This window comes from Rousettus aegyptiacus, unplaced genomic scaffold (assembly GCF_014176215.1).
Source record: "Rousettus aegyptiacus isolate mRouAeg1 unplaced genomic scaffold, mRouAeg1.p scaffold_m13_p_10, whole genome shotgun sequence".
NCBI classification, from domain to species: Eukaryota; Metazoa; Chordata; class Mammalia; order Chiroptera; family Pteropodidae; genus Rousettus; species Rousettus aegyptiacus.
Window position 1 is genome coordinate 7,473,094 of NW_023416285.1, and position 18,562 is coordinate 7,491,655.

The following is an 18,562-nucleotide window of genomic DNA, read 5'->3' on the forward strand; positions in this document are numbered from 1 at the left end:
GGACTTTGTAGACAAGCTCATGGGGGTATAGTTGACAGGACCGGTTTTTCAGTCAGCTGAAAAAAACCGTACCGTGAAGCGGAAGACGAGCACGGAGCACGAGAGGTGCCCGTTACAACCCGTGTGCACCCCACCGGCCGGCCGGCCCCGCCCCGCCCCGCACTCACGGGTTGCTGGAGTAGAAACACGATCAGTACGGCAGCAGATGTCCAGGGAGGCGCGTGGAGCGCGGGGGGTGAGCCCGGGCTTGGGTGCCACGGGGCTCTTGGCCAAGCCCCGGCTCGGCCACTTACTTAGCCATCGGTGTGTGTGGCCTTGGAACAGACCCTTCACCACCCTGAGTCTCCCTTTTCTGACCAGCAAAATAAAAGCAGCAGTTGTGAGCCTGGACCCTAAAGCCAAGCCTGCCTGGACTCAGACCCCGCCTCTGCCACTGACCAGCGCGGCCAGGTCGGCCGGCCCTCGGAGCCTGCACTTCCTCTCCCGTAAAATGAGAATAAGAACACCCAGCCCGCACAGGGTGAGCTGCTCCAAGCCCTGCGCACAGGCACGTAATAGCTGTTTGCTGTTATAGCCGTTAGGATGAAAAGGGGATGCTAGTCGTGGCCTGCCCCGTGCGAGCGACATCGCGGAGAGAGGAACAGTAGATGCTGGTTGTTTCCCTCCCTGACCTTATATGGCCAGGCCCACTGTCTGCATCAGTCACATGATCTAAAGGACAACGCCGGCTTTGTCCCAACTAAGAACATGCTGCTGTTGGATGCGGCATCACATCCTGATTCTACGTGGACGTTGGTACGGACACACGTATCGGGCTGTCCGCCCGGCCACCTTTTCCCTGGGAACCTCCTCCCTGCCTGTGATGCCATGTGGACAGACGTGGACCCGCGGCGTCAGGCCCACAGATCGTGACCCTGGCCGGTTACTCGCTGGGCCCCATGTTTGGTGACTGGCCCAGGAAGGATTGGAGTCGGGCTTGGGCACTGAAAGAGAAAGAACGCCCCGCCGCTCTCTAGGAAACCGGACTAAAACCTATAACGCTGGGAGCCTGGTTCTCCACCCCGAAGACAGCAGGGGTGGAGGTGCCGGGGTGCGGGGCGCGGAGAGCTAGGAGGAGGCACAATGGGGTTCCGTGCAGTCAGGAGCCCAGTGCAAGGCGGAGGCTGCAGCGAGCGAGGTCCGGCCCCTGGGGGCCAACCCCTCAGAAAACCTGGATTTCTGATGACAAGTTCTTTTTTTTTTTTTTTTCATTGCCTTAGCTAATAGGTTTCTGTTAGCTGCACCGGAGGGAACGCCTGCAAGATGGAACATTCCGATGGCGCCCCGAATTCCACAGAAACCACGCTCACCTCTTCCTTTTCCCCACGTTACCCCACTCTTCTCCCACACCCACCAAACCCAAGGAGCAAACCAGATTAGCTTCAAACGCTGTTAGAAGTAGGTCAACCATCCTGATATCTAATTTAAAAACGTACCGCAACAGAGAAGAGAATAATCTTAGAGAATTTCTATAAAAATAAAAGCAGAAGAGACTTTTCTTTGCTTCTTCCGTTAGGATGGCTCTGATCTGAGTCGTGATTTCTGCCAAATGCAACATAGATACATTGGACTCAAAAAGATACTGTGTACCATCCAGACCAGATAATCCTCTGCCATGCACACTTTTAATGCTGCAAAAGTTACTATTTTCATAGTAACTCACAGTCATTTTGAAAGCACTATAAGGGAAATAAATTATCTACAAAGAAAGCTGGGAGGGGGAGGGGACCAAGTAGTGGAATATAAGAGAGATAGCCAGTCCTAGAGACAGGTCCTCAAGCTGCCACTGGCTAGTTGTGACCTCGAACATGTAACCTTGTTTGACTTAGTGTTCCAATCTGTAAAGGGGGAAATGACAAGTAGAAATAAGACCACCAACCACCACCATCATCGACCTCTCGAAGGTGCTGGGAGAGCCAAAGAGCTAACACTTAGCAAAGGACCCCTTACGACAGGTACTCGGGACGGCGGGGGACAAGGAAGAGGCGGAGAAACACGAGAGCTCGTTAGATGTAATATTCTGGTGGAGGAGGAAAGACAGCTCAGAACGTGGGCATTACACCCGAGCCCGGGCTTCTGGACCCGGTCCTGCTATGCGGGGCTTGCCGGGAGGCGCAGCCCACTTCACTTCCAAGGTAATGGAACAGCCTCTTAAGAGGCAGCTCCATGTGGGATGTTCTCCAGGGAGCAGCAGCAAGGACATTTTAACCATCCTTCCCAGAGACGCCTCCTTTTCCCCATGTCCCCTCTTGACACCATTCTTGGCATGAAAGTTGGCCAATTCTTCCTCTCAAATAATATCAATAGCAGCCACATTTACTGAAGATTTTTCTCTGTGCCTTTCAGGCACGGTTTTAAACACTGGCTTTACACACGTCGTCTCATTTAAGCGTCACAGATCAAAGCTATCGAGTACGTTATGATTATAATCATTGTATCCACAAGAACAGCGGCTCTGAAAATTAAATGATTTGGCCAAATCGCCAGGTGGGTCGTAGGCGAAAGCTAAGACTTGAACCAAGTCCTTTGGATGTAAAACGGATCCTGCCTCCGCCTCCCGCATTGCCATTGTCTCGTTCCGAGTTCGTTCGTTACCACCTCCCTCTGGACCACTGCAGGAGCCTCCACCCCCGTGACCTATCCTACCAGCTACTGCCAGATTCTTTTCCCCAAACCCGATTCCGCTCCGGTCCTGGCTCGCGGCACCAGCAAGGTGCAGCACACTAGGCAGGGGCTTTCAGTAAATGCTCGTCAAATGAATGGAACCTCTGCTCACGGTGCCTGCGCGTCCTTCCCTCTGCAAAGCTGTCGGCAGGGTCCCCCAGCTCTGCTTGCCCGACTTTGGCAGTGTTCTCCCACGAACACCCACCTCGGGGGGCCACAGGGGGCCACCATCTCCTCCACTCCCTGGACGTGCCCACAAGAGCCTCTCCTCGATTCCCTGCGGTAGTCTTGCCAGCAACGCCCTTCCTAAACGGAACGAATGGACAAATGACTCCTCCCAAATGGAAGCCATCCCTCTCTTCTCGGAGATCCTAGGCCCCGGACGCTGTATCACCCCTGCAGCCTGAAGACCAGGGCGGGTCTTTATGAAACACCCTCGCCAGGCTCTAGAGCACATTCTGTCACAGCCGACTGTCTCCCTGGTCTTTTCTCAGCTAATCTTTTCTTCTCCCAGGAAGTTAGGTTAGGCCTTTGTCCTCAAGTCTCAGCTAAACGAGACCTTTCCGTCTTGTATTTATAAGGATACAACATGTGCTTCTCTTTAGAGAGTTCCAAGTGCCGAAAAAACTTCGGGATACCATTTTAATTGAACACAGGATGCAAAAGTGGAGAACTCCCCAGTCTGATGGCATGGAAAGAGGGAGCCCAGATACCAAGGCCCTCTCTCGCTCTCCTAATCCTGCACGGAGACGTCACATTCGAAACATTTCCAGTCTTCCAAATGAAAGACATACCTCGTGTTGCTCCAGGGAGGGCTCATCCTAAAGTCTTCTGTTTGGGTTACTGTATTAATTTAGTTAAGGAGTCCCTCTCTTTCTCTCTTTCTCTCATCTTTAATTGTGCAGACACCTACCCATGATCTGATGCTCATGAAAGGCACTGGCCCCAAATGGAAAAACCAATGCTTGTCTCCTATGTTTCTTTTATGTTGCAAAGCACCTAATAGTTACTTTGGAACTGTTATAAAATCTAGTAATTGGGTGAAAGAATATAAAAAATAGGATGGCGGAAACAAAACAACACCCTTAGATGTCACCTGCTGAATTCAATACTATATTCTTTAAGCAACCTAACAATTGTTATTTCGAAAGAGGTAGTGCTGGTCTGCTCTGGTCTACTGCTAAAACTTTTGAGAATTTCTTTCTCTTAGGTAATAAGTATTGAATAAGGTCAAGGGACATGCAAGGCTAATTCGCTCAGATTACATTAGGGTTTAAATTCTGCTGACACCTCCTTCTAGACTAATAATGATGTGGGCGTTCAACATCTCAGAATGCACTGTGAGCTAGATATCTTTTAACCTGACCGTTTGAATGAAGACTTTTTAAAAGAATGCTTTCCCTTATATAATAAGTCTAAGGATGCCTTTCTCTGAAATCCAGAGAAAGAGAAATAAAACAACATATGGAAAGAGATTATAGGATTAACTAATTACATGAAATGCCTTAGATGGACACCTGGATGCCTCACAAAGTTTTTGAAGAAGTCACTGTAAATTCATATTAAACGACTGAATTCTATGCTTTACCAAAAAATAAATAAATAAATAAATAAATAAGAGCAAGTAGAAATACAAGTAGGTATTTCTTTATTCAATAATATTTGTATCGAGACCACAAATAAATAAAGAGGTATCTGTTGAAAACTGAACTTATATTCAACGTAAATAAATAAAAGAGCCTTCTTTCTATTTCTGTTTCTTGGAGTTCCAAATTTAGTCTTGGAAGAAATGACACAAACAGTAAGCTGTAGTCTTCAGAATTTTCTTCTATGACAATAGGGCCCAGACTGATATATTTCATGAAATGAGAATTTAAACTTCACACAAAATTGAGAACTTACACTTCAAACTGTTTCAATTGCTTAACCTCAGACAAATGAATATAAAAAACTTCAATATAAATATATTTTGATGAAAACGTATAAACTGCCCATAATGTAAACAAATGCTGAAGTCCACTAAATTTTCCCTCTCTCTCTCTCTCTCTCTCACACACACACACACACACACACATACACACACACACAACAGAACATCCCTCTTATTAACAATAGCTGAGCAGCTACGGAAGATAATAAAGATTGCTACGAATCCTATAATTGTTAGTAAACATGACAGGGCTCAATCTCTGTAGCTTGAAGAGCAAGCTCAGGATAGCTCTACCATTAAACCAGTGCAAATTTAGACGGCCAAACCCTAGTAGCAGACACTTCTCACAGACCATTTTCATTTTCATACTCTTTTTCCTGGAAACCCCTGAGGGATCCAAGCACAGAAGAGGGAGTAAAAAAATGGCACAAAAGCCAAGCCAGCGGTCGAACGCAGGAAGAATAACAGCGCGCTTCCACGGAGGTCTGACAGACGGCCATCTGGCCATCTCCCCTTTCCTCACAGACTCTCGGAGCTGAAATGACTAGTTACTCAGGCAAGTCAGTTCGGCCAGGCTTGTCCTTGCCCTGAGCAATGTGAGAAGTGCACTTCCCTGTGCATGGAGGAGAGTTAAATTCTGAAGCCAGGAGGCAATGATTAACTTCTTATTTGGAAGACAGAGAGAATTTGCATTTTTACCCTAATGTTTATCATTGGTATGTACTTGAGAATAAATGTATGGCTCTAGCTAAAAAAAAAGAAAAAAAAAGAAAGAAAGAAAGAAAGAAAGAAAGAAAGAAAGAAAGAAAGAAAGAAAGAAAGAAAGCAAGCAAGCAAGCTAAAGAAAGGGAGGGAGAGGAGGATGAAGAACTGGAAAGCCGACATCGCAACATAGCTCGATTTCATTTCTGATCATCGCATTTCTGACGACCTGTTCAATCCGGTACAAGTTTTCGTAACTTCTGTCTAAATACTTTCTGCTCTTGTGCGATTCAGTCGCTTTGGCCCTCACACCTTAGAATACTGACTCTCCTCTGTCATTAACAGACACAGTTGCGCTCGTGCCCGTGAGCGTGTTCGGAGGCAAACTCTATCTTTTCCCGCGGTTGGCACTTACCCTCGGGGAAAGCATGGGGCTGCACCACGTGGAGAAAGACGTGCACTATTTGAAAGAGAATGCTGATGGGTCCAGGTTTATACACGTCCTCGGTCTCATAGTCCACTTCCCGGAGTTCAAACTCCAGGACATTGGAAGAAGTCCTTCTGGACGACGGTGGCCCCTCTGAAATGGTATTCCCGCACAGTGCCAGCAGCAGCAAGGAGCCGAGTACCAGGGCCATAGCTAGCAAGATGCCCCAAACATGAGGTAGAACTGGGGGCCTCCTGCCTCAGAGGTTCTGGAAGCCGTGGCTAAGTCAGGAGGGTGTGCTTCCGTGCAGAAGAGGTGTGCGGAGGACCGGGTCTGTGGAGTCCTCCGTTTTCAGGCCAGGCTGGCATGCAGGATCTCCAGGGGGGGTCGGCGGCTCAAGGCAGCATGCCTGGTGGGGAGAGAAGGGGCAGCGGTCACTAACACAGCAGCAGGCTGCCTGCCCCGGGAGCTGTCCCCGGAGGCTGCAAAGCGTCAGAGCTAGTCCGGCAGCCTAAGCCGGTGGGGGGCGGGGAAGCAAGCACTCGGGCTGCCTGGAGCCACAGGGACGTGAACGACAGACGGCGCCCTCCACGTGGGGCCACACTCAGACCGCGGACGCTCACCCGGACAGGAAACACCGGCTGGTGCAGAGACGGCTGTGAGGTCGTGGACACCCACATTTATTGAGCATGTATTATATTCCAGACACCGTTGTACCTGTTTTATGGGTAGGACCTTGTCTGAGGCATTATCTCATTTTACAGGTGAGGACAGCGATGCAGAGAGGATTTCGGAGGCCTGCTCGAGGTCACAGCTGATTAATGAGGAGGCCGGACTTGGAACCCAGCCATTTGCCTCCGGAGCCCACGCTGTAGACACCAGGCCACTCTCTGGGCAGAGCCCCGTCAGGCTCCGGGCAGAGGTGCGGAGGTTTCTTTGTTCCCCAGGCTGCCTTGCTGCCCCGGCACCTAGAGCTGTATCTCACTCTGCCTTTGTTCTACTCATTTGCTTACTGATCTCATTTCAAACACGCCTCCTCCACTCTCCCCACCAGCAAGCCAGCCTTAGAAGAGCATGCCTCCAGGGCAGGGATCAAACTCTTTAAGGCCAGGTGACACTGGAATCTGTCTTTCTCATCTGCCCAGAAGGTAGTCGTGATGGAAGCCTTCGCCCCAGGTAACCAACCACCTGGACAACTAGGGTCCCGGTGATGAAAGGCAGGGCAGAGTGGAGAGCTCTCACTTAGCCCTGGGGAGACGGGGAAACAGGAATCCTAAAAGCAGCTCCCAGTCCAGTGTCCACTGAGGACGCCCAATGTGCACCTTTATTCTTCCATGCGCCTGTCCCCAGAACTAAACGCAGGCGGTTCGGGGCTCCGTAAGTGCTGCTGAATATAAAAGTAAGTAAGCGAAAACAGCTGACCCGCTCGCGCCGTCGCATGAGGCCACGCGAGCCGAAACAGAGCCTCCCAGAGGGCCCGAGGAGCTCTGCCCCGTCCTCTCTGAGCCGGCGTCGAGGTACACCGGGTCTCATTTATACAGTAGACGCACACTAGCTTTCAAAATAAGGACATGGGTGCTCCTGAAACACACACTGCGAGATCAGGGGGGACAGGGACCATCGAGCAAGCGGCGCCCTGTGCGAGAGGGCGGTGGAGCCCACTGCCTACTTCCCACCGCGTCACAGGAGGAGGCAGGACGCCACGGGCTGTTTGAACGAAGATGCGAGTTCATACTGAACTCCCCTAGGTGTGGCCTCATCTGCTAAGTCCCGTCCACTTCAATGACTTCTGTACACAGCTAACAAGAGAATGACCCGAAACGCTCCCTTTTTTAAATCACGGGTCGTTTTTTATTTTTTTTTTTTAAGATTCCCCAGTGGCTCCCAGTACCAACCTCACTAACCCCAAGCCTCTGCGTCGGCTCTAGGTCTCACCCACGGACACGCCAGGACCCTTGGGAACTGTTCCCAGAAGTCAGTGTCCCCTGCCGGGCACAGCTGCTGCCCACGACTGGCCTCAGGCTCTGGAGGGCTCCGGCCCTTCCCTGGTTCTCATAGGAAACCAGTGCCCCGCTCAGCCCTCAGGTCATTTCCAGAGAGAACAAGTCGGAAGAAAACGAAGCCTGCCAGCTCGTACAGAGCCCTCTCTGCAGGTCTCCGGGCTGCACACGGTAGCAGGAAGGCACGAGAAAGGACAGAGATGCCTGTAGGTAGGACAGGGCAGCTCTGAGGCGGCGGCAGGCGGGTAGGCGCACGCGCACCATGCACGTGTACACACACACACACGCACACGCACACGCACACACATTCACACCGCACGGCATCTCGTCCTGTTTTCTGCGGAAGGACAGGCAGGGCGCACAACGGCTGGAAGGATTAAAGGCTCAGCGGCTAAGAAAGGCTGACTTCCCGCGAAGGCCGCCGCCGCCACGCCTCGGCCGGCCAGGGACAGGAGAGACGTGGCAGAGGGCCCTGGGAGAGCTATGGATAAACGGACTTTGAAACGGCAGGGGAAGAGAAATCCCAGAGGAGATACGGCTGCTCACCTCTGTGAAGGGAGAGGTGTCAGCCGAGTTGGCCCCTGGAGCCCCGCGGCCCGACGGCCAGACGGCCAGACGGCCAGACGGCCAGACGGCCAGACGGGATGTCTTTACCTCGCGCTCCTCGGGGTTGTCCCTCTTGAGGTTCAGAGTAAATTTTAAGAGAACGTTAAAATCTCACTGGATTTTACTAGGGAGACGATTGATAAAAGTCAGGTCAAAGAGGAAGAGCTTTTCGTCTCGGTTGTTTTCATTGACTGTGCCAAAGCAGGAGGTGTGGGCGCCGCTTATGAAACCCCACACAGAGAGCAGCTCACTGCCGCCGCCGCCGCCCGCACGAAGCCCGGGCACGCGCCCGCGGGCCAGCAGCTGCATCCGCGCAGCATGGGGCGTTCACGCAGCACGCGGCGCACCCGACCTCATTTCTGGAGGTGAGGCCGAGTAATCTGCATTTTTACAAATTCATTTATTATTTTAGTCAGTTTTGAGTATGCAGGATAATTGCTCAGACATCTATACAGTTCGTAAAACAATCCCCCAGATTGCTCCCTCCCTCCCCTGACCCTCCCTCTAGCCGACGTAGTAATGCTGACCGCATTCCCTGTGCCGTGCTCCCCATCCCTGTGACCATCCATCGGCTACTAATTTGTACTTCTTTAACTCTTCACCCCATTCTCCCAGCCCCCCCCAACCCCCTTCCCCTCTGTCCGTCACCAAATTGTCCACTATATCTGTGAGTCTGTTTCTGATTACTTTGCTCTTTTTAGTCCTTAGATTCCACATATAGGTGACATCATATAGTGTGTGTCTTTCTCCGACTTAAATACCTTCTAGGTCCATCAAAGCAATGTTTTTCCCACCCCCTTCCCTTTAGTCTGTGTGTGTCTCTTAAACTGAAGCGAGTCTCTTACAGGCACCATGTAGGGGTCTTGTTTCCCTTCCCACTCATCCACCCTGTCTTTTAGTTGGAGCACTTAATTCTTTTCTATTTCCAGTACTCATTGACAGGAATGTAGTTGTTACCATTCTTTGTTCCTGTTTTTGATACATGTTTTTCCTTCTTAAAGAAGCCCTCCAACATTTCCTATAATACTGGCTTGCTGGTGATATACCCCTTTAGCTTATTTTTGTCAGAGAAACTCTTTATCTGTCCTTCGACTCCAAATGATAGCTTTGCTGGATGATTTATTCTTGGTTGTAGATCCTGGGCCTTCATCCTGTCGAATATTTTGTGCCAAGCCCTTCTGTCCTACATAGTTTCTTTTGAGAAATCAGCTGCCGGTCTTATGGGTTTTCCCTTATAAGGAACTACCTGCTTTTCTCTTGCTGCTTTTAATATTCTTTCTTTGTATTTAACCTTTGGCATTTTAATTATGACGTGTCTTGGTGTGGGCCTCTTTGGATCCCTGATTTTTGGAATTCTCTGAGCTTCCTGGGGTTTTATGTCCATTTCCTTCACCAGGTTAGGGAAGTTTTCCATAATTATTTCTTTAAACAGCTGTTCAACATCTCGATTTTCTTCAGTTACGCCGATCAAATGAATGTTTGGACCCTTAATAGTGTCCCATATGCTCCTTAAATTATTTTTATAGTCTTGGCATCTCATCTCTTGCCATTCTGATTGTGTGTCCTTGGCTTTCCCATCCTCTAGGTAGGGCATTTGACCCTCTACTTTATTTACTTCGTTTATTCCATTTAATATATTTCTCATCTCAGATAATGTGTTCTTCATTTCAGACGGGTTCCCTTTAATAATTCCCATTTCCATTTTTATGTTTTTTATGACGTTCTCACTGAATTTATCTGCACTTCCTAAAAGTTCATTGAGCATCTTTATAACCAGTGTTTCGAACTCTGCATCTGTTAGATTACTTGACTCCATTATATCTGGATCTCTGTTCTGTTCTCTCATATGGTTTCTGCTTCTTTGTCTTTCCATTTTGGCTGCCTTTCCGTGGGTTTCTATGTACTAAGCAAAGCTCCTAAGTCTCCTGGTCTTATTAATGGGGATTTGTCCAGTGGCACAGTCCTGAGAGGGGTTCAGCTGCAGTCCAAACTTAGCCCAAATTCTACCTCTCTGCGGCCATCTGGTAAGACTCAGTGAACAATCCACAGATGCTGTGCTTAGCGTTGCCGAAGAAGGCCACACCAAAAACCGAGGCCAGCTGCCACCAGTGTGAGTCTCAGCAAGGAGCACCTGACTCGCTGAGGATACACCTGGATGTGGCTTGGGTGGGGCTGTGAGTTGGGGAAGGCGGGGTTGCAGGGATTCCTCTGGGCGGAGGATCCAGTTTGATGACCTCACGGCTATGGCGGCTCTGTGTCCGGCACACCGGTATGTGTGAGGGCTCAAAGGGGAACAATGGATACCGCCTGCACTTCTGTACGGAGCGAGTCTCACCTCGGCCCTCACTCCGACAATGTCTCCTTGTAAGTCCCTGGTGCTCCCTGTGCGCAGCTGAATCGGGCACTGGCGCTCAGAGCAAGCAGGGCCGTCACCGCGAAAATCTGCTCTCAGACGCGGCCCCTTTAAGGGGCGTCTGCCGCTGCCGCTGCCGCAGCCTCTGTTCACTCCGCTGCTCGGGACTGGGCAGCCCCGCGTCCTCGCCCCGTCCTACCTTCGGCCGTTTCTTGGATTTCTCCTTAGTTGTATGGCTCGTTCTACTACATCCCAGGAGATTTTTTGTTGCTGCTGCTCCTCGTTTCCGTCACAACTTTGATTTGGCGGCCAGAGGGATGCACAGAGCCTCCATCATCTATATCAGGTTCCCCAGCTCCAGCCTGCATTTGTCACGCACTCCCCTGGTGACTGACCCTTAAGACACCCTAACGGTTGAGAAACAGCACTGTCCCGGAGTCGCCACCTGGCTCATTCGTGACACATCCCAACGACATCTCAGGCTTCCCAGACCGGACCGCAGGACGCGAGCAGTAACTAAGGCAAAGCCGCCCGAATCGCCCTTCTCATAGGGCACTGAACTGACCTAGCGGCCCACCTGCAGTGTGGGGCCCCTGACTTACCTCTGTGCCCCCAGAGTCAGGCACACAGTATGCACTCGATACGGGCTGCTGAAACCAAATGATGGGGGGGGGGGGGAGAGGGGTGGACTGACAAAATGGTCATTTTTGGCCGTTTTGAAATCGTATCAAGCATTGGTGTAGGCGCGGTGCTGTGGTCTCTGGCAGAGGGGTGCAGGGCTGATCCGAGCTGCCTCCTTCCACACATAGCACTGACAGCAGAACAGCTGGTCTACCTGCCTCCTCACTGAGGGCACTGACTGCAGAACGGCTGGTCTATCTGCCTGGGGGCCTCGCTTTCTGCTGGGCCCCCCAACTTTGCAGGTTTTGGAAACTGTTCCCTCAGGGGTTATCTCATTATATAGTCACCAGACGAATCAGTAAAGTAATGTCGCCAATTTTTCTGGTTTATGGGGCGTAGACTCCTGGTTCCGATTTCAAATGCACTGATTTCAAACTGGGGAAGGGGGCCCAAGAACGTGAATGTTAAGCAAACACCTCACATGATTCTGAGCCTGGGGCCCAGAGCTCGGCGCTCCCACAAATCCTGGGTTAAAAGCAAGCATGGTGACCATCCGGCTTCACTTCCTCTCTTCTTTGGATGGAACTTCTTTTAAGGGGAACTTCATCCTGGATGTTTGTCATCCGGGGTTTGTGGCGGGGCGCGATGGGAGCTGCCCAAGCTCTGAGCCCACCTTCGTGACTCTGTGGGTGACAGCCCTGCCTCTCATTGTGAGGCCAGCTGAGGTGCCCAAACCGTGCCCTGGGGTGAGTGGGGGTGACGCTAGCTCAGCCAATCAGATGCCTGCTCCCGGGCTTGTGCATGGAGAGACCCACTGAGGCAGAGACTGCTTCTGATTCGTTCCTGCGATGATGGCGGCGGCCACATCCAGCGTCTCATGGCGGCCGTCATGGCCGTACACCAATCGCGCCTGCGGCATGTCTCGAGTCGCACTCTGAGCGCGGAGAGCCGGCCTTCCTGTCACTTCTCTAAGCCACCAGTGCCCCGTCCTTCTTCTCCGAGAATTACCCGGAGTTGGCTGCTTCTGTCATTTGTAACGAAGCATCCTGACCTTTTAACAAGTCTCAGATGCAGCTCTGGACCCCCCGCCCCTGCAAAATCTGTGTCCTCCGTAGTTTAAACAGCGCTAACGAAACAGCATTTGGTTTAAAGCTTTATTGTTTCCAGCCTGTCCCCTGAAGCCGTTGTTTGTGTCCTTCTTCTAGGGGCACAGAAACAGTCATAAGGAAGTTCATGAAAAACATGGGACGCACTAGGAAAGCAAAGCAGAACTCAAGGGCACTGCTGAGCACACAACCGACCCGGCAGGGGTCTCCAGTCCCACCTGTTAACTTGGAGAGCCGCTGCATTCCCTTTGCTCATCTCTAAAATGGGGTTTGGGATAGTGCCGGACGCTTTGAGATGGGGCGGGGACAGCGCCTAGCACACGGGCCGGCAGTCCAGAAAGGCTCCGAACTGCCCATTGCGAACGCCCATACCCTCGCCCTGGCAGGACAGGGCAGCCCCGAGAGTACTGAAAGAGGAAACCCACAAGCTAGTGGGAAAAGAAAATGTAAGCAATACCTTCACGCAAGTTGAATCATAGGAAGTTGCCGGTGGTCTAGTCTTGAGCCACAGAAACGGCAGTTTCATACGGTTCGACCTAACATTACCTGCAGCTGTTTGCCTCTCCAGCGGGTCTAGGTTGGGGTGCGGGGTGGAGGGAGGAGAGGTACGTTCAAGGCCCCCAATCACACCCCTTGTCTTCACAAGGTGAGCCGCTGCCCACGGGACCCCTGGAAAACCTTGCCCCGGACGAGCAGTTAGTTGCCAAGCCAGCAGCAGCCTCCGCAGCCCGCAGGCGCAACCTGTGGCTGCAGGGGGCGTGGGGCGCCGGCTTCCCCGACTTTCTCCTCCAAGGGGCCGTCAGGCTGCCCCCCCCCGCCCCCTCCCGCCGCGACAGGAGCCTCTCCGGGCTGCGGGACACGAAAGAAAAGGCGGCGGGGCGGGCGGGGGGCGAGGCGGCCCGCGGAGCCGCCGGCGCTGGTCCCCTGCCGCCGCCCGCGTGGGCGAGGGGGGGGGGTTGCCGGGGAGAAGGGGGTCCGGAGCGCGGCAGCGCCGCCGGGATCGCGTCCCCGGCCCCTCTCGGCGCCGGCTTTCGGGGAAACTGACCTCGGGCCCCAGACCCTCTCCCGCTGCAAAGCCCTTCCCTTCCTGCGCGTCCTTTGTTGTCGCGGCGGCGCCGGGCAGCCGGGGGTCCCCGCGCCGGGCGCCCGGAGAGGGCGGCGGGGATGCTTCGGGTCGGGGCTGCGCGCGCTCCGCCGCGGACGCGGGGAGGCGGCCCCCGCTGCGCCCCCAGCGCCCCGTCCTTTGGCCGCGGTCGCCGGCGCCGTGCACTCCGTTCGGTAAACCAGGGGGCGGCGAGCGCCCTCCCCGCCGCCCCGGGGCCTCGGCCTCGCGGCCCGGGGCCACCCGGCGCGGCGCTGCGGCGCTGCGGGACTGGCCCGAAGGCCCTGCCGACCGTCGCCTCGGCCCGCCGCCCCCCACCCCACCCCGAGCGCGAGCCCGCGGCCTCGGGGGTCCCGGCGGCGGCTCGCCTGCCCCCCGGCGCGCCACCGCCAGCGGACGGGGGGGCAGAGCACCCAGCAGGCCGCCCGCAAAGTTTTCCCCCGCCGGGAACTCCCGCTGGCCGCGCGCCCGGACCCCCCTTCCCGCCCCGCAGCCCTCTGGCTCCCCGGCCGCTATCGGGGCTCGCCACCTGCCGTGGGGCGCGGGCGCAGGAAGCGCCCCTCTGCTCCGCGTTCCTGCCCCCTGATTTCTGGCCTGCCGCGCTGGCAGGGGCGGTGGGGGGGGGGGGGGCGGGGGACGCCGCCACTCACCGGGCGCGGGGTCCAGCTCCCGCTGGGGTCCTCGCCGCCCCCGCCCCCTCCCCCGCAGCGCCGCTCGCCCGCCCCGGCTCATGAATGATTTATGAGCCGGCTCCGCGGACCACCGGGAAGGCTTCCGGAGGGGCCCCGGGGCGCGGCGGGCCGGGGACGGCGCCTGCCCTCGAGGGGCGCGAGCGAGGCCCGGGGCCCCGCGGGGCCAGCCGGGGCCTCCCCTGCCCGCCGGCCGCGACCTGCGGCCCGAGCTGCCCGCGTGGCGACGCTTCCTCGAACGCACTCACCCGCGACGGGACAGCGGAGCGCGGCCAGGTGCCCGGTGGGGACCCGGCTCGGTGTTGCAAAGCGAGCTAAGCCCGGGGTTCTGGACGCGCTCCCAAAGGACCGGCGAGGCAGTTTCGCCACGATGCCCCCCGGGCACCCCCAGGACTTGGACTGCATTCATTTCCTGCGGCGCGGCGAGTCCTGCTCGCCCGAGCACGCCCTTCTCCAGCGCCCACGCCCCCTCCACCCAGAGGCGCCCTTCGCTTGAAACGCCGCTGCCCTTCTGCAAACACCTCCTCTCTCCGGCTCCAACTCAGACCTGCCCGGACTGACCCCCCCCCCCCCCCGCAACTCCCTCCCCGCTCCGCCCCCCACCACATACACTCCCAAGGTAGAGGAAGGGTACCTCAGTCCAGATTGGACAAAAGGAAGGAAGGAGAGAGAAGAGGCCAGCCCGAGGCCAGTGCCTCAGAGCTTGGATCCTAACGTGAAACTTGGGGAGAAGTTGGAAAACTCAGTCACCGTTCAGTGGGGGTCGGTGTGGGGTCGTTTTACACTTCGCTGCCGAATCTGTCTTCTGGCGAGCGTTTCAAAGAGATGCCTCATCCCCGGGCCTGGCTTTCACCTGTGCCTTTCCTGGCGACACTGTTTTCAACATGCATGAACTCAAACGGGACTTAATAATTTGCCTTTAGTAGCTACGTGGGAAACACGAGGGACCAGAAGTAAGAGGATTGCAAAGCATTCGGGTACTCCGTCTCATTTTCTCAAATAAGGTGAGGTTCTTCCCATCTACACGCTGTTGAAAGATTGTAGACGGAGGTAGACAGGAAAATTCCATAATTTATGATTCTACAGTTTTCAGGGTTTGTTTTTTGTTTTTAAAATCATATTTCATAAAAGGTCCACCTAGAATCTTGAACTTGATACAACAGCAAAGCTTACATCTTTGCTAAGCAGGGTTTTACCCCTCTGGGAATAATTGCTAGTGTTAATTTCTTCTATACGACTACTAATTTGCACTTTGCCTTCTCATCATCTGAAAGGACTTCTCAGGCCTCTGTTAGTAAGTCAGTCAGTAATATTTACTCAGCGCCTACTAGTCTCCAGAACTCATGGAAAAACAAACCTTTTGTCAAACACTGCCTTGCATATGTCTCTCATTGGGAGATTATTTTTAAAAGAATTCTCTGCAAAATTCTCTTTCGCTTCATACTTTATCTGCTACCTAAACTGTAATCAGATATTTATTTTAAACCCAGTAAACTTTCTGCTAATTAAAACACTTTTTTTTTTTGCCAGAGCAATTAAGGGGTTAGATAATAATAGGTCTATCCAACTTTGAAGGTATTATGCTAAGTGAAAAAAGTCACACAGAGAAAGGCAAATACTGTATGATCTCACTAATATGTGGAATCTAATAAAACCAAACTCATAGAAGCAGAAATCAGATTTATGGTTGCCACGGGTGGGATTTAGGGAGCCAGGGAATAGGGTACGAACTTCCGGTTATAAGATAATTTAGTTCTGGGAATATAATGGATAACATGGTGACTATAGTTAAAAATACTAAATTGTATCTTTGAAAGTTTTTATCATGTGGAAGCAAAAATTGTGTAACTGTGTGACATGACGGATATTAACTAAACTTACTGTGGTAATCATTTCATAATGTATACATATATCAAATCATTATGCTGTAAACCTTAAACTAATGCAGTGTTATATGTCCATTATATCTCAATAAAACTGGACAACATAAAAAATGCTACATTAAAAAATCACCGTTCTGTCCAGCTAATTAATTATGCCAGAGAGTGAAAAAGGAACAGCTATGTTCTGAGGTATAGAGAAGAAGCATAGGGTGTGGGATGTGAGGAGATGTGAGGAGACCCGAGGGCGCGTCCTGGCTCTGCCACTCCATTTCCGCATCCATCCATCCATTCATTCATTCATTCATTCATTCATTCGTACATGCATTCGACAAATGTTAATTGAGCACCTTAGTGGGCCAGACTCAGACATGGCAGAGAATAGAACAAAGGAGGCCCTCGCCCTACCAGAGCTCACACCCTTAGAGAGAACATGCAACAAAGCCACCGAATCAGTACTTCGTTTCTCTGAACTGTGATTTTTCTCACCTACAAAATATAGATTTTGCAAATATAAATGAAACGATATAAACAACATACCTGCTCACAGTAGGTGATAAATTAAATGGAGATATTATTCCTGTTCTGCTTCGCTATCAACTCTCACCCCTAACTCCACCTTTTTTTTTTTATTTCATCCCACAAATATTTACGGAATCCATCCCCAGGATTTGTAAGGCTCCAGGCCGGAAAGGCTGAAAGAGCTGGACATATTCTGACCTCTGTCCTGAGGAAGACATCGTCCAGGACTTGACATAGACAAAGCGGAAGCCTGGGGCTTCTTGCGGTGGAGTGAGGGGCAAAATCGGACGGACCTTTTAGGAATTATAGGTTTCTACAGATGCGGGTGTCTTTGACAATATTTCTATTGACTAGGCTATATTACAACTCGTAAGGGTAGAAGTTAAACTGTAGAAATCCGATAGCAATGCAAATGAATATTCTCTAGGAGAGATCATTTGATTTTTACTCTGTAGAAAAGATGATCCCAAACATAACATTTTGTTGCCCTATAGGACAGCGACAAGTTTGGCGACGATTAGCAAACATTCATGTCAGCAATTGCTGATTGGCTATATAAATGTCTGTTCTTCAGAGGATCCTTTGAACCAGTCATAACATCTTACTGGTTCCCTCGTTAATTAACGAGTTGTGCAAAATCTTTGACATGTGTTCACATATATTTGCATGGCAATCATGTTTTTAATTCCTAGAAAATTATAATGTGGAAGCCCTAATGAAGCTTGCGGTCTCTAGGGAGGCAAACGGCAAATTTTAAACATTAATCGTTTAATTAAAATGTGAATAAGTGCTGGAAACGAGAAACGCACACTTACCTCTGAACCTCTGAATAGACTCTAATATTGTAATAACGGCCCCTTCGCTGGGACAGAGACGCCGCAAGCCTCACGCAGAAGGTTCCTGCCGGCTTTTCTTCCAACGCTCTTTCAACGACAATCCCATTTGCAACAATCTACGACTGGAGGCTCCAAGGAACTGCTAGGCACAGAGGGAGATGTTTTAGAAGTTAGGTTACAACAAAGTCCTTTTGACCGCTGAGAACACACAATGATGTGTTGTTTTTTGGTGAACAGCCTCGAGGTTTTTAAAGATCAAGGAAAGTGGCTTGAGATGCAGATGAAATATTTCCAAGCTGCGGTTCTCCCCTTCATGTTCAGAATTCTAGGGGAATGACTTCACGCAGGAAGAATTGGGGAACGGCGAGGAAGGACTTTCAGGGCCGGGTATGTACACCAATAGTGCTTGGAGACCGGACGGAAGAGCGAAACGGCCTCATCCCTTCCAATGACCTGGGCCGGACCTGAAGGAGATTTCCCAAACGGTTTTCATTATGGAAGGGAAAAAAAAACTTTTACGAACGAAGGGAGACGACTCTTCCAGGCCAGGGCTTTTTAACCTTAGCACTCCCAACATTGGGGGCTGGAGCATTCTCAGTGGGATGTTCCACGGCACCCCTAACTTCCACCCACCACATGTGAGCAGTGCCCCGTACACGCTGTGACACCCGAAAGTGTTCAATCAAGGGTTTGATTTGGCTGGAATTTTGGGACATGGGAGGTGCCCCTGGGCCTGTCCTCGAGCCGCAGGAACAGCCTGGTGGCTGCTAGGGTTGAGGAGAATCTGGGCCAAAACAGCAAATCACTGAGTGAGGAGAGAGATTCTGTCTGCCGTCAGTCTGTTGGGTGATTTTTATCACATTAGTTCTCGTGGAAGGAAAATGTCAAATTCCTCAAAAGTTTAGTAAATAAGGGCCAGTGACGGATGTAAAGTTACATCTCTCTTGGGAACGAGCCAGACAGGAACAGGGACTCTGAAATAGACCGGCCTGGGTGTGAATCTGACTCTGGCACGTTTGACTCCATGTGTCACTGTGGATGAGTTACCTAACTCCTGTGAGCCTCAGTTTCCTCATCTGTGAAAT

The 18,562-nt window shown here is 52.0% G+C and overlaps 1 protein-coding gene across 9 annotated transcripts in view; it reads right to left on the bottom strand.

The window, feature by feature from the left end:
• The window catches only part of PROM1 (prominin 1), an 86,588-nt gene extending 69,031 nt beyond the window's left edge, over positions 1-17,557 (bottom strand). For 4 of the 9 annotated variants that reach the window (XM_036227538.1, XM_016138424.2, XM_016138425.2 and 1 more), the window contains exons 1-2: positions 14,488-14,669; positions 5,751-6,171 (exon numbers count right to left, since the gene is read on the bottom strand). In XM_036227538.1, coding sequence (XP_036083431.1) covers positions 5,751-5,973 — 223 coding nt within the window. In that variant the 5' untranslated portion in view covers positions 5,974-6,171; positions 14,488-14,669. Of the gene's footprint in view, positions 1-5,750; positions 6,172-13,493; positions 13,513-14,487; positions 14,672-17,456 lie in introns of those variants that run through there. The other 5 variants (XM_036227537.1, XM_016138423.2, XM_036227536.1 and 2 more) reach the window with 4 other exon arrangements.
• Positions 17,558-18,562: the final 1,005 nt, after the last annotated feature.